The sequence below is a fragment of the Sphaerodactylus townsendi genome, linkage group LG09 (genome assembly GCF_021028975.2).
Source record: "Sphaerodactylus townsendi isolate TG3544 linkage group LG09, MPM_Stown_v2.3, whole genome shotgun sequence".
In the NCBI taxonomy this organism is placed as follows: domain Eukaryota; kingdom Metazoa; phylum Chordata; class Lepidosauria; order Squamata; family Sphaerodactylidae; genus Sphaerodactylus; species Sphaerodactylus townsendi.
The window spans coordinates 95,745,535-95,761,896 of NC_059433.1; the positions used below are offsets into that span (position 1 = coordinate 95,745,535).

The window sequence follows — 16,362 nt, forward strand, 5'->3', positions numbered from 1 at the left end:
CTGCAGCAAAGGTTTGGAAGGGGCACTGCTGAGAGATAGGGCAGGAGACGAAGTAGCTGAAGTAGGAAACCCAAGCATGCCTGCGCTGGGTGATGTTAAAGCTGAAAACACAACAGAAATAACAACCATTATAAGTGTACAATTTAACATCCATATGCAATCTCAAAGCACTACCTATTAAATAAATTCTAATCTACACATGAAAAAAGAGATATGCAAATTATGAAATAGAGCTCTATCTTAATTTGTTTGAACTCTGCCCTTCCTGTTTGTGTAAGTTGTTGTAAAGAGTGCAAGCTTGGAACTGGGAAATCTCCAGTCCAAATGCCACCTCAAGACACAAACCTGCAAGGAAGTCAACATTCTCTTTCCCTCCACCCTCAATAGTATCAGGCCGGGAACAGCAGCACCTGACCTTGCACGGTAATTGTACTCTGATACAGTGGAGAAAACACAGATCTTGGAATACGTGACATGTGCTCAAATGTTAAGAATTATCATCAAAAATATTGAGAAGAGCAGATTTCCTCAAGTCCATTCTGTTAGATCTTTATTCTTAGAGTTTTGTTCTGATTGCTTTCCATCAAACTTTGGTGATAAACCAATTTGGTGATAAACCAATTCCATCAAACTTTGGTGATAAACCAATTTTCTCCTCCCAGTTTCCTGAAATGGATAAGGGAGGATATAAACTCTTTTGGTAAGAACAGTTTGTACGCTAAAAAGCTAAACAAAATATCATATACTTTTTCAGCATGAAAAGGCCACTTCTGAAGAGTAACTATTTTTCTTCATTCTGGTTTTGCAGATGAGTGCAGCTATGCTGTTTCATAGAAACAAACAAAAATGGAATCATTTCAAAACTATTCTTTTGAATGCTGAAAAGTTCTAACTTTAAAATGCTTTTTTTAAAAAACACAAGCAACAAGTTCTGAATGGGTTACTTATTTTTGTTTCAATAGCAAAACAATGGATGTACTTTTTCTAAAATTCCACAATACAGGGGACTTTAAAAATGTTCATAGTGCCTTGCCTCAGGACAATATTGGGGAAGGGTTTTTAAATGCAAACCTCTCTCAAAGTGCTAGATGGATCTCCCACAGATCAAGTTTCAGTCGGAAGACTTTAGATGGGAGTTGTGTTGGATGAGTCAAGATTCTATTGCGAAAGCTGTTTTGAGGTGACTTTGAAGTTCTGTTTTCAAAATAACATGAAACCAACTGGCCACCATATATCCAATATACTTGATGACTCCTATCCCAAAACCAGGTCTGCTTAAACGACTCCCTCCAATCAATGAACTTATGTAGATCTGATTTCCAAAACTGTAACACTTACGGCTGTCAAACCATTATATAATGTTAGTTCATAAATCAACTCCTCTTTAACTGATAAACTTATTAACTTATTAAATAAACTTGGACATCTTTAGTATTTTCTTTTTTTCATTTCATATTATATAACAAATAGCCCCCACAGTAAACATACACATACTTTCTAAAAATTGCCCTCATTGATTAAAACTGTTTTTGACAGATTGATTAGCTAAAGGTTTTACTAAATTAACAATTAAACACTGCAGCCCTAGTATATGTTGCCTCCATAGCAAATTGTTAGAAAATAAGAATGGGAAATTTTTTTCTCTATGTTGATGCTTTGTGGATTTCTGATTCTGTTTTTGATTTAGGCTACATTTACTCTTTCTCTGGAATGATATATCACTAGGTTTTCACCAGAGAAATTCAGTAATTATAAAGATTGACAAATTGAAGTATCCATCTAATAAAACAGGTTCTTTGGTCTAATTAAATTGGGGAAATAAAATCGTGGGAAAATGAAGAAAGGAAGCAGCTATGACTCAGTTACTATGATGAAGCACAATAGAGAACCCCCTCCCCACTTTTAAAGTTTTTCTAGGAATCAGGGATGAAGGCATAGATTTTTTAATGAGGTGGGTTTGGGAGGCGTGACCACGCCTTCCCAAGCCCCTCCCCCTGCTTCAGTACTTATAAAAGCTCTCTGAGGCCAGGAATGGCAGACTCCCCTGCCTCACCCACTACACCCCCCCACCAGCTGGGCTCCCAGCCGGCAGTACCTTCTGCCCTCCCCTCTGGGCAGACGCGTAGCTAGGGAAAATGGAGCCTGGTGCAAAATCTGAGTTTTGCACACACACCCATGGCCGGCTGCTGTGATGCTGGAATCCACCCCCAAACAGCACCATTTTCAATGGTGTTTAAACTAGGGAGCTCAGATTCTCCATTTAAATCCACCTTAAAGGGAGAATCTGGGGTCCCCAGTTAAAACAACGTTGAAAGTATTGCTGTTTGGGGGTGGATTCCAGCATCACAGCACCCAGCCATGGATTTGGATTTGTGTTGCTGTTTTGGGGTGGATTATCCCCCACCCTGAAACAGCATCACTTTCAATGTTTAAACTGGGGATTTCAGATTATCCCTTTAAATCCATGCTGAAGGGAGCGGATTTAAAAGGAGAATCTGGGGAAATTTGGGGAGTGCCTGCTGTCAGGGATGCAATTGTTAAGGTAGCAGCACCAAACTTGCAGGGTATCTTTAGGAGACTCTCCTGATGATACCACCAAGGTTTGGTGAAGTTTGGTTCAGGGGGTCCAAAGCTATGGACCCTCAAAGGTGTAGCCCCCATCTCCTATTAACTCCCATTGGAAACAATGGGGGATGGGGCACCCCCTTTGGGAATCCATAACTTTGGACCCCCTGAGCCAAACCTCACCAAACCTGGGGGGTGTCATCAGGAGAGTCTCCCAAAAAATCCCTGAAATTGTGGTGCTGCTAGCCTAAAAACTGCACCCCCTGCAGGCCAAAAACTGAAAAAAACACTTAAAATACAAAAAACCCACAAACGGGGGCCGGAGCTTTGCACATATAATGGGGGGTTAGACCTGGGAAAAAACCCTTACCTACGTCCTTGCTAGGAATCCGCTATCTGCAACTGCTAAGGCTGCAAACTTCAGGTAGGGACATTCCTGGTGATTTGGGGGAAGATCCTATTAGGGGAGGGGAGGAGATAGCAATGTCATGCAGTCCACCCTCTGAAGCTGCTGTTTTTCTCCAGGAGGACTGATCTCTGTAGTCTGAAAATCAGTAGTAATTTTGGAAGAACTGCAGCCCCCACCTGGAGGCTGACAACCCTAGCAGCTGCAATAAAAAAATAAACATTTTAAAAGAAACAAGTTTCCACTATCAAAGTGCTGGAATGTGGTCTGGCTATGGCTAGTGGAACTTAGTTGGGCAACTGTGGGTCAACGAGGGAAGCTAGTTGTGGATGGCAATCCTAGGCATGTGAGCTTCAGTGTAAGCTCCACTGAACTCAGTGGGACTTAATTCCAAGTTGACATGCACAGGATTGTTTAATAATGCATGGTGGTCCAGCAGTGCAGGAGTTCTTTCATGGATTCAATCTTGCAACTGTAATGCAATAGAGAAAGAACATACAAATGGGCTGATTCTTTTTGGGTTGACGCAAACTTAAGGATGAAGGAATCCTTGTAATACTTCAAAATACCAACTACCGAGCAGCGTTTGTAGCAATGACTATGATATGTATAATTGGCTAGTAAACCAAGGGATGGCCCGCTGGAGAAAAGGAATTTTAAGAAGCTACTTGCAGAGACAAACAAGGTTGCTTAAAGAAATGAGGACATAAACTCTAATATTCAAAGGATGGTAGGCATAAAGCATGTGTTTGGATGAGTGCATCTGTAAGAGGATAAGAGAGGCAGGCCTGGGGCTCTGCAACTGAGGACAGATTACATGGGAGAACTAATTTAGAGGGCAAGAATGGTGTTCAAATCGTCAATACTGAGGTGCATAGGAATGAAGCGCTGCTTAGAAATCAAGCAATTAGAATTTAGGCAATAGATTTAACAAGCAAACATTTAATGATGTCATCCTTTAATGATGGCAAACCAAAATACGTTGTCAGGAAATAGAAAATTTATGAAAACAAGTTTAAAAAGCCTTTGGCCCATATTTAGGATATCAGCCATGGAACAGTATGACATAAAAACATCAGTTATTATAGCATTAAACTGGCAAATTTTGTTTCTAATTCTGTTATATGTGTACAACAAACTACTCGGAGAATTTATTTGGTCCCTTCTTTGGCTTTTCATATAACGTTCTGCCTGATCTGACATCCAAACGTCAGTTTTGCAGTTATATCAAATTTACAGGCAGATTACAGAACGTGTGCGGGAAACAACAAAAGTAACTGAACGAAGGTATAACCATGAGGTCACAGTGAGGTTAAAAGCAAAGTGAAGCACTAGCATTCTGAAATATATTGAAGATTAACAGAAGGCATTAGTCACAATAGATATTATATTAATTATTGCAGAGGTGGTAGAAGAAACTAATCGGACTTGTATGAATTGACTGCAGCACACACAAGGCACTAGAACAGGCAGTAAACCTGAGTTAAGCACATTCACTATTTTGGCATCCTGAGCTCATAAGAAACCTGGATTCTGCAAGAATGTGTGGAAATTCCTTGCATACCTATCATTTAGTTGGCTGGGATTAGGATTTCATTTGCTTCCATTTCATACTGTTAGTAGTTCTAGTGTATTGGCCCAGTCACAAATTCCAATTAATACGAAAGGCACAGTTCACAGAACAAAAAGCACCCATTCTAGCTTGTCAACACACTTACAGATAGTTTCACACTGTCATTTTAATTCCTTATGTTTCTATGAACGTCAGACTCCTTTGATGTGAGTTAATGATCAAATCTGCTTTTACTTGTTTGGGTTGCTTCAAATGGACTTTCATGGACTAGTATATTGAACTAGCTTTGTGAATTCTGAACTTTATGAGATTGTTTAAACACTTTTCAAAAAAATTAGGATGTTGTAATGCACAATCTTATTGGAGAAGTCTGAAGACGTCAGCTCATAAAAAGCAGCTATTCCACATCATAAAAAGAGCTCTCTTTTTTTGTAATTCTAAAAAGCAAACTTAGCCATGTGAAATAGTACAGTACAGTAAACCTTTATTAGGCATAAATGCCATGTGAAATATAGCATGCACTCCTCAAGAACCTGGAAAACAGGTTTTTGCCAATGAAAGATTCCAGTTCTGCCAGCATTTATGCAAATATTTAATTAAATGAGAGGAATATGCTTGAAGAAAAAAAAGATGAATTCTATGTGTATTTGATCACAGCATAAAGAGGAAATATCAAAAACATTAGACATTTACATTCAGAGATATATGCACCATGCTTTGAGTATATGGTGGAAAAACCCTTGGGAGCAAGAAGAAGCAATTGTAAAATATTTTGAAACATTTTACAAGGTTAGAAAACTAAACCAATTAGAGGATTACAAGAAGGATCAGTTACAAGAAGATTTTGATTTGCATCAAACACAGATGTGAACCACTGCCCACAGCAAAACAAGGGGTTGTTAAAAGAGGATTAATAAGATATGACAAATATCAGAAATAAGCATTAAATTAATACATTAAAGAAATTCTGAGAAAGATTTTAACAGATGTAAGATTAGTATTGTTGTTCTATTTTTCCGCTACACAGATCAGAGGCACTGGAAAGATACAGAAGAATGAGGCAAATTATTGGGATCTTTTCCAAACTGTTTATAGGCCTGGTTATGGGACTGAAACCATCCTGTGGGTTACCTGTGCAGGCAGATGGACAGAGCGAGTGCAACGTTCTTGATTCTCCTGAGCCTTTTAGTGGCATTTTGACACCACCAATCATGGTATCCTTTTGGATCATCTTTCTGATTGGGAGGCACCATTACTTGGTGGTTCTGGTACTACCTCGAATGAAGATTTCAGAAGGTCATGATGAGGGACTGCTGTTCAGCCTCTTGGACTTTGGGGGCACTGCAAGGTTCTGTCTTTCCCCTATGCTTTTTAACATCTACATGAAACCACTAAGTGAGATCATCCAAAATCTAGGTTGGGTTATCATCAATATGTGGATGACCTTCAGCTCTATCTTGCACTTCTGGCTGACCCAGGGAGGCTGTAAAAACCCTGGTGCTTAGAGGCAGTTCTGGAGTGGATGCAGACTAATGAACTAAAGCTTAATCCCAACAAAAGTACTACTGGTGAGCAGAAGGTCTAACACAACACTTAAGATGTTAACCATACAGAATGGGGTTGCCCTCTCCTTGAAAAAATATGTCTGTAGTCTGGGGGTGCTCTTGGACCCAGGCCTACTACTGTAGGATAAGCAGCTGGAAGCGGTGGCCAGGAGTACCTTTTAACAGCTTAGACTGATTACCCAGTTGTGGCCCTTCCTGGCCAGGAAATATATGGCCATTGTGGGTCATGCACTCTTACATTTAGGTTAGATTACTGCAATGCTCTGTATTTGGACTATCCTTGAAAAGTGTTCGGAAACTTCAGTTGGTACAGAATGCTGCATCTAGGATACTGACTGGAGTGGTTTATATATTATTCTAGTCTTGCTTCACCTACAATGGCTCCCAATTGTTTTTTGGTACAATTCTGGGGGTTGGTGTTGAAATGTAGAACCTTGTATGGTTTGGGACCAACATATTTCATGGACCACCTGCTCCCTTATGAACCTACCCAATCACTGTGTTCATCTTCAACAGGTCCACTTCAGCTGCCCCCACCTTGTGAAGTTAGGTGGGTGGCAATTCGGGAGAGAAACTTCTCAGTAGTGGCACCAAAACTCTGGAGGTTTCTCCACAGGGAGATTTGCATGTCCCTTTCTGTTGCTATCTTCCAACAGTGGATGAAAACGTTCTGGTTTGCTTGGCATTTTCTCAGTGATCCCTTCTTCCTCTCCAACTTTTTAATGTTGTTTATATTTTTTGTACTTACTTAAAGTTCTAGTTTTAACTTGTCTTAATGACACATTTGTGTTAGTGGCTTTTGAGATATAAGATTTTCATTTGCATGTTTTACTTTGTTAGCCACTTTGGTGACCCCAGGGGAGCAGAAAGGTGGGGTAAAAATCTTGCTAATAAATAATAAATAAATATATTTTCAGGGCAACAAAAACTGAATGGGAAATGGGGGCGATTTGTACTGTGATGGGGGCGATTTGTACTGTGAAACTATATTCAATATAAATATATGCATCAGGTGGTTAGTGATGGTGCAAACCCCACAGAATGTAGGTTACTTTCAGATGGATTATCTCACTGACTTATGGAACTACTCCAAACCTTTAATACAGTAGAGTAAGCAAGCAAAAGAGAGAGTGAGATCACAGTGCAAAAGGCTGCAACAGGGAGGTGGTATGGAGAAAGAGTTGCAAGGAATGAGAGAGAAGCAGCAGCAGAGGTGACAGTAGATAGGATAAAAGGGGCAGTTCCCATGACCAATACTTATTAATTCATATGGGTGAATTTGGAGTGGAAAGCACATCTGGCAGACTTTGCACTCCAAGATCAGACCTCTGATCACCCGGGTTGCAGTAAACATGGCAGTGAGGAGACTTGGAGCTGAAAGCATGCAAGATATCCCCTCTTCCATGAGTCCTCAAGGGGAGAGTATGCACTCTGTTACAGTCCTAAAAATTACTGGCAAAAGCACTCTTCCCTTTCCAGTGATTCTTCAGTCTTTCTGCTAGGATTGGCCCAGCAGTTGGGTTCCCAGAGCTTTAAGGATCACTCAATAAAAAAAGGTTGTTTTTTGGGCTGCCTGAAGAAGATGGTTACAAAGCTGAACCTGTTCTCACCTTTGCAAGGAACTTTTTGTAATCTAAAGCCAATTTACAATATAGCAATTCCTACTTGAAGTATGAGGCTGTCAGATGGTCTGCAGAAATAACTATGTAAAATTTTTGTCTTATATTTAGAACTGAAGCAGCTTATGGACTTTGACCCCATTCTAGAAAACTGAAAAGTCAAGCACACAGATGTGTGCCTGAAGAAATCACAAAAGAAAATAAATAAGGTTTGGACAACATAGGGCTATCTCAGATCAATCAGTGGACACAACACTGAAAAAAGCATTCTGGATTTTTTTCAAGGTATCACTAAAGTCATACAATGCTATCCACAAATTGACAGATGGGGAAAAGAGGAGAAGATGAGGCCATTCTATTCTTCCCAACAATTTCTGAGATGCTTCCTTGAATAGACATGTATAGCACCAGTCCACTATGGGTGGCAGGGTTGAGGCCACACACGGTCACTAGATTCATAAAGGATAGGAATATCAGTAGCTACCAGCCATGTGATTAAAAATAACCTCTCAGACGCAATACAATCTCTGAATACCAGTGGAAATGCCACTGTGAAAACCTTAATCTCCATGTCCTGTTTACTGACCCACTAGAGCAACTATTTTACCACTGTGTGGAGCATAATTTGAACTAGATAGACAACGAGTTTCATCCCACATGGCAACTTTTACATTCTTAAGCTGTTAGGTACATGTTTCCAATTTCACATTGTTTTCCTTCAGCAGAAAATGGCTGATCTATACCAGGGGTCTGCAACCTGCGGCTCTCCAGATGTTCATGGACTACAGTTCCCATCAGCCCCTGCCAGCATGGCCAATTGGCAAAGCAACTGGCCATGCTGGCAGGGGCTGATGGGATTTGTAGTCCATGAACATCTGGAGAGCCGCAGGTTGCAGACCCCTGATCTAGACTATTAGACAGGGAGTTCAGAGAGACTCAACCAGTGGCGTGTCTACCTAGGAACAAGGAGTACCCCTTGTCCCCGGGTGCCACTCTTCTGGTCACGTGGAGCATGGAAAATCGGCCCCCCACATGACCAGGAAGTCCTGCTGCCGCCTCGTTTTCACATGCCTCGACCCCGTCCGTGTCAGTTGAGGCACCCAAAAACTATGAGGCAGCAGGACTTCCTGCTACCTCCAAGCGCCCTCAACCCCACCCTGGACTCCCCCTCCCTTTCTTCCCCCCCCGCCAGCTGGGCTCCCAGCCAGCAGCCTCTTCTGACCTCCCCTCCAGGCAGGCCAGAAGAGACTGCAGTCCCGACCTTGGAGACCTGCTTTTATAAGCACTGAGGCCGGAGGTGGGGCTTGGGGAGCAGGAAGGGATGGGACTGCAGGCCAGAAAAGACTGCAGGCTACCGGCTGGGAGCCCAGCCAGCAGGGGGAGTCTGGGGGGAGGTGGGCACCCTAGACCTTGCCCATGTCCATGGTGACATGGTCGGGGTCAAGGGCAGTGGGGGTTGGAGCCTGAAGGCATTAGGGGGCAAAGCTGGGGGTGGGGGCAATGCCGGGGGGGGCATCCTGGAGACAATTTGTCTCCGGGCGCCATTTCCCCCCTAGTAAGCCTCTGGACTCAAGGGTTGGAATCAAAAACTGTGATTAAAATTTTACTGGTATTAATAAGGGCACTAAAATTTCTTCTGGCATTCTTCAGCCAAAAGAGAAGATTAGGAGAGATTTAGTGTGCCATCTTAGTGTGCATCATATAGTAAGTTTTTATTATTGTTCTTGAGGGCTCAACTCTGATCCTCAGCAAATGATATAAATGACAAGGATGAATGAATATGAAGACTGGTGCAGTATGCTCATTTGTTCTGCCCAACTTGAAAGTTTCTGAAGAACAAGTGGCTTTTGTGCCTTTGTAAGCCTAATCTGAGTAGAGAAGGCTATTTCCACATGTAGTCTCCAATGAATCATTTGGCTGTCACTTAGAAAAAAAATAGGAAGTCTGTAGCTATTATGAGTAAAGTTAAACATTTTATACATTTTAATAAATATGTTATTAGAGGAAATCTGCACATTTAATAGGGGTTCACAGCTTTAAAAATGTATTCTGTATTTGTAAGGGACACAGCTTAGGGAATGAAGGCTAATCAGTGACTCCATCTTAAAAATAATTAGGTCTCTGAGGCAGTGAATCTTCCAACTCGAATCTATCCATAAATTGCTACTGTAGTTTAGAAAGCAAATATTTACAAAAAAGATCAATTTTTTGATGGTTCAACTATTTTATAAAAGATTGCTATAAATGCTCTGCCCCGGATACTTCATCAAAATTAAACTTTTTTTAAAAAAAGGCTAACAATAAGTATAGTAATAATATATAAAAATGGAAGTAATGCATATTTCCTAAATTTGTATAAAATTATTTTTGAAAGTGATCTTCACATTACAGACATTTGATTAATTATTTCAGCTTTCATTTACAGTATTTTCCTAATGCATAGACTCATAACTACCATGTATTCTGAGATATCTGGACAAGACTAAAACACCAGTTCCCTGTTCCTCAATAATAGTAACAATCCCCACACTGCCTGTTTACTTACTGTTTGAACTTTGAGGAAATCCAGGTAAGGAAGATGGACCATTCATTCCAGGCAGAAGAACTGGAGGAAGGCCAGGGAGTCCTGGGTAAGCTGCTGGCAAACTAATTCCATGAAGGGAGCTGCTGTCCATCATGCCTGGTGGCTGTACAGTTAACCCTAGAACATCTGTAGCCTTTTTAATACGATCCAATTCTTGCTGTGCCATCAGCTGTCTAACAGTTGTAGGAGCTAAATAGTCTTTTTCCCGGTCCAGCTGACTTCCCACAGCTTCTCGCACTTTTGAAATATGTTGTTTGGAAAAAATATGGTCTCTTATAGACAAACGTGCCGAATACTTTATTCCACACAGAGAACACTCTGGTCTTGATCCATCAGTTGCATTTTGATTGATTATGAATGGCTTCCCTATGTTAATTTTGAATTTTTTTTCTTTTGCTCGAGCATTCTGAAACCAAACCTGAACGACACGTTTGGGCAGGCCAATCTCGTTTCCTAGCATTTCACATTCTTGCATGGTTGGAGTCCGATAGTCACTAAAGCAAGCCTTCAAGACTTTAAGCTGTAGGTTACTCATTTGTGTACGAAATCGCTTGTGACCTGGCCGATCACTATTTTTGGATTTAAAGGGGTTTGTTCCAAATGGATTAGGTGAACTTGGATCTGCGATGCTTGATGTCTCACTGCGATCAGCATTATCATCAGGATCATCAGTAATGTAAACACTTTGGTCTTGATCATCTTTGTCACTGAAATGTATTGATGGGCTACTCAGGGAGAACAGAAACTTGTCATCGCTGCTCATCATATTAGGCATGTTTGTGTTTTTTGGCAAACTGTCATTCATAATATTTTTTGGCTCTTTAGGAGATGATGTAGATTTTACATCTCCTGAACTACCAGTCATACTATCCATTTCATTATTTCCTTCATCTCCTGTTGTGGCATCGCTAATTGCTGTGTTAATTGAAGAAGTTTCATCAAAATCAGTTTTATTGTGATCATATCCACCATCAGCAGGAGCAGCACTCAGATTCTCAATGTCTTCGTTGCATTCTGCTTTGAAGGAAGAAGGACTTAAAAGATTTTTCGGTGACATTTCTGCAGTTTTACTAACAGGAGTTGAGACCGTAGAAGCTAATTCATTTTCACTTGATAAATCAATCTTTGTAAGTGATGGATAATCAAAAAACATGTATTTTTGTGGGCTTTCCCTTCCATCTTCTGTGCCGACCAAAGGACTTGGGGGCAAACTATAACCGGCTTGTTTTCCTTCATTCCAATGCCGAGAACGAATATGACTTTCCAAAGCCGACTTTGCTTTAAACAATGCTCGGCAAAACGGACACCTTTTATGAGACTGTGCCGGACCCACTGCACGGAATTGTCCTTTTCTTTCTCGAGCTCTTGTGTTCTGAAACCAGACTTGCACAACCCTTTTTTTGAGTCCTACTTCACGTGCAATATGATCAAGCATTTTTCTGGTAGGATTAGAATCCAAAAGGTATTTTTCATAGAGTATTTCCAGTTGCTCTGGAGTAATGGTCGTTCGCAATCGCTTGTCTCGGTGCTGATCCTCGCCACTATTTCCTCCCTCTTTTTCACTACAGTTGTTATCCTCTTTATCCTCTAGTTTTCGCTTAAGCGAGCCAGAAACGGAAGCAGAGTGGTGAGCTGTGTGAGCTGAGCTTGTTTGTGGAGTCATCTGAGCTAAAGAGCTACTCAGCAACTGTCCTGTCATCAGAGGGTTGTTAGGATCAAATATCATATAGGGCATATCTATGGGTCTTTCCAAAAACTGAGAATGAAGAAACTGATTTTGAGCTGCTAAGAAATGCATGTGCTGGTGCTCTTGCCAAAGTTCTAGAGTGGGAAAGGCAACAGTACACTGGTCACATTGGTACTGTAATAACTGAGGAGGTAGACTATTTTGAAGAGAAGTCAGTGAAATTGTTAGAGGGCTGGAAGGAATGATTGTAGACTGTGACGCAGAAGGTGGTCTTCCTCCAATTTGGGACTGTTTCTGTTGCTGTGTTTGAGAGGCTGAGGGCTGTGGATCAGAAGAGGTTGTTGGAGCAGACTGAACTGATTTGGAGCCTTGGGAGGAAGTCTCCACTTGCTTAGGTATGCTATCATTTTGCTTTGGCTTTTCTGTTGAGTCAGGTTTTGGAGAAGTTTTTTCAGGTTCTGGTTTGGGTGATGGCATTAAAGGAGTACTGCAACCAGAGCCGGAACTTGTAGTGGTGGTTGTTATAGTCACACTTTTTGATGAGTCAGAAGGACCTGAAAATGTGCTATTCTTGTAAAGTATTTGATCTGTAGCATCCATTGAATCTTCTGTTTGGCTTTCATCTTGCGCATCATCATCCTCATCCTTATAACACAGCTTTTTCTGATGCGTAATTAAGTCAAAAATTCTAGGAAAAACGACGCTACACTTCTTACATTGATACTGCATGTTGCTTGTTCGAATGTACCTCTCATTGGTGAGCTCCCTCTTCTCATTATCTTTAGTTTCAGCTTGATTCTCATAACTTTTACGAGCTTTCTGTCGTGCATTTTGGAACCATACAACAATCACTCGTGTAGGTAGGTTAAGCACCGTGGAAAGTTGCTCTATTTCATCATCTTTTGGGTAAGCATTTGTGTCAAAAAAATCTTGTAAAACTCTAAGCTGGTAGTCAGTAAATCTGGTTCTAGATGACCGTTTGCTGAAAGCTGAATCAGATTTGTAATGTTCTAACGAACTGGGCTGTGGTTCAATTCTTATATCTTCCAAAACTGTTATGGGAGGGTTGCTAAAATTGTATGGAGAATCCTTGTTTCTTTGCCGTTCTTTGAATAGGGTATTGCGGAACCAATGTTTGATAACTTTTTGGGAAAGGCCAGATTTCTCAGCCATTTCTTGAATCTGCTCTTCACTTGGAGAATTGTTAATATCAAAATAAGCCCTCAAGATTTTTAACTGGTCATCTGTGATCCTTGTACGAGGCCTCTTGAACTGAGAATGCCGCAGGAAATTGGGATCCAATCCTAGCTGTTGTTGACAAAGCTGAGTTAGATCTGCCGACAAAGCATCCATCGGGGGTAGCTGCAGGGCAAGTTGTGGAGGCAATGCTGGATGCTGCACTGACTGCATCATAATTGGGGGGAAAAGGGGAAGATCCAATGAAACCGGCAGCTGTACTGGTGGCGGTGCAGAAGGTGGTGGTGGAGGTGGTGGAGGAGGCGGAGGAGGAGGTGGTGGTGGAGGAGTTGGTGGTGGTGCTTGTAAAGGAGTGGGAGTCATGCTTTGAATTTTTCCAGAGCTAGTTGAAGGAGGCTGTGAAGGAGTTGTAGGCTGAGGTGGAGGGGGCGGTGGAGGGGGCGGTGGTTCTGGAGAAGATGGTGAAATTGGATAAAGCTTGTCATAAGCCTCCCTGTATTGACGAGCGAATTTTTCTAGTGCAGTGTATGGAAAAAACTGGCCATGAACATGTTCTTGATGACTCTTTAATATCAGAATGTTTGAAAATAATTTACCACATGCTGCACACTCCAATTTGTCAGTATTTTCACAATCACCAGCTTTGTTTTTCTTCTGTACCTTCTGTCTGTTCTCATTGTACTGAATAACCAGCTCAAAGCCAAAGTTTTCTAACAGTGCTTTGGCTGCATTTCCTCTTGCTCCAGAAGCAATTCTAGGGGGTGGAATGACTGGTTCGGAACTCTTCTGTTTCTTTACATCTTTGTTTTCTTTTAGTCCTTCACTGTCACTTGTGAATTCCTGCTTTGGTTTTTCTTGCTTTTCAGAAATCTCTTCTGATTCCCTATAGGATGGTGTATCCTTCATCATCTGGCACTCTGCACTTAATATATTGTTTTGTTCTGTTTTCACCAACTTACTATTTTGCTGCTGCTGCTGCTTTTGTGGATGAATCTGAGGCTGTGCTGCTTGATACTGTTGTGCTTGTTGTTGTAGTATCTGTAGCTGAGTTTGACCAACATGGTGTTGAGTCTGCATCTGTTGTTTTAGGTCTTCTAGAAGTGAGCCTGCCATACCTGCCATTCCAGGCATCCCAAATGCAGCAGAACCAGGCAAGCCCAGATCAGGGCTCAAACTGAACTCTGTCCCAGGAATATAGAATGGGAAAAGGAACTGTGGCTGTTGAAATTGCAACAGTGCCTCTGGCGTCATAGGAAAATGAGGCAAAAATGCTGGATTCAGGAACTGGGGCTGGAAGAAAGCTGCTTGCTGTTGCAGTTCATGCTGGAGTTGCATTTGAAGTTGTGCTGGTGACTGGGGAGGATGATGTGTAGGCTGAGCAGAAACCAATTCAGAAGCTTGCTTTTTAGTTAATTCTTTGGCATCTATATGGGTTTCCTTGTTGTTAGCTGCTGGTAAGCTTGTAGGGTCCACTATCCCTTGGCTTGGGCTATTAATATTCCCTGCTATGCTGCTTCCACTCATTGTATTACTGCTTGGTTCTAATTTTGCAGCCCTTGCCTTGGTTTGATGAAGTACAGATCTCATATGGATTTCCAGTGTTGAACTTTGGCTATAAGAAACATTACAAATGCTGCATTTGTAGGGTTTGTTATCAGTGCTGCTGTTCGCTTCTTGAGGGACAGGACTGGACGCTTCCTGCAACACCTTTTTCAGTTTATGCAAATGTGAAACTGAGTTATAATGGACCAAAAGAATGTTCTTTTGAGTGAAGGATTCTTTGCACACTGTACATTTATATGGGCGAGAAGGATCTAGAAATTTTTCCATAGTAAAATTTGGCCCTTTTCTAAAAGGTAAGGTCCGCTTTGGTTCTGAGCCCATTTCATCTGGAATGGAGCTACTATCGCTTCCTACAGGACTTGCTTTACCTTCCTGGTCCATCTCATATTCTCTTTCTATCTCCTGGTCTAGTGCATGTTCATCTTGTGCCATACTTTCACTCTCTGCCCAGAGTTCACCATTTACAGGTAAAGATGCACATAGCTGCTGAATTTCAGCTTCGCTGAGTTCTGGGTGGCCTGCTTCCAAATGTTTTTTTAAAGCCTGGAATGTACGGAAATTACGTTGGCAAAGGCTACACATGGTAGCAGCCCGGATCGCGTGATACTGGGAATGTATTTGAAGCTTCTGCATAGTCTTAAAAGCCAAACTACAATGGTTACAACGGTATTTATAGACATGGCGATCAGAAACCGAAAGCGGCTGCCTCTTCTGCTGCTCGTTCAACTGATCTGGCAGTGATTCGATGATCTTTATATCCTTGCTGCTGTTCTTGTTCCATTCTGGCATTTCAGTAGATTCTTTGAGTGGCTTCTGTTCCTCTATTTTAATTTCCATTCCCGTTTTTGATTCTTCAAGCCCAGGGATGTTCTTCTCCTCTGGAGGACTTTCACCTAGTTAAAAAAAAAGTGAAAAAATATATTTAGGCCCTGTAGTATTTTATTATATAAAGTGTATGCTAAATGAATGAGGATCTTCAGTATACCCACAGATAACTGAATATCTCTTTGGAACCAGCTGCAGCTATTTGCAATATATGTTCCAGTATATATTCCAGTATATATATATATTCCAGTATATGTTTCATGTGTTTAAATTTTACACATAAGATCTTTGTTTCAGAGAAATCAATTAAAAAACATAGTTCCCTTACTATCAGTGTTTCTTGATGATCATAAACAAAAATTCTCAAAGAACAGGGCAAAAATATTTTCCTGCTGGGCAATATTGCTAAATTTCAGGTGCTGGAGATTGACTTAGAAAGCTTATTTACAAAGAACATGAACATTAGAACAGATTTAACCTCTTTCCCTCCCCACATTTTTTCAAACTTTTATGGGGAAATACCTTTATGACACTGTGCACCAAAGAAAAACAGTGCAATGTAACTATATCCGAAATGAAAAAAATATATACGTATAAAAAAAAAACACTACTGCTTAGATTGTATAGGCCTGGCCTTTTGTTGCAATACCTGAATATTTCCCAGAACCCTCAGCTATCAGATTTGCAGAGATATCACAATCAGATTTCTCTGAAGATGCTGCTGGCAGTAGCATACTATTAGGCATCATCATATCTGGTACAGGAACCTAAAAAAGAG

The 16,362-nt window shown here is 41.1% G+C and overlaps 1 protein-coding gene across 7 annotated transcripts in view; it reads right to left on the bottom strand.

Moving 5' to 3' along the window:
- ZFHX4 (zinc finger homeobox 4) overlaps nucleotides 1-16,362 on the bottom strand; it is a 199,479-nt gene that overhangs the window by 4,121 nt on the left and 178,996 nt on the right. For all 7 annotated transcript variants that reach the window (XM_048508478.1, XM_048508480.1, XM_048508479.1 and 4 more), the window contains 3 exons: nucleotides 16,234-16,351; nucleotides 10,274-15,652; nucleotides 1-101 (listed from right to left, as the gene is read on the bottom strand). The exon at nucleotides 1-101 is cut by the window's left edge and continues 4,121 nt beyond it. In XM_048508478.1, the coding sequence (XP_048364435.1) occupies nucleotides 1-101; nucleotides 10,274-15,652; nucleotides 16,234-16,351 (5,598 nt within the window). The remainder of the gene's footprint in view (nucleotides 102-10,273; nucleotides 15,653-16,233; nucleotides 16,352-16,362) is intronic.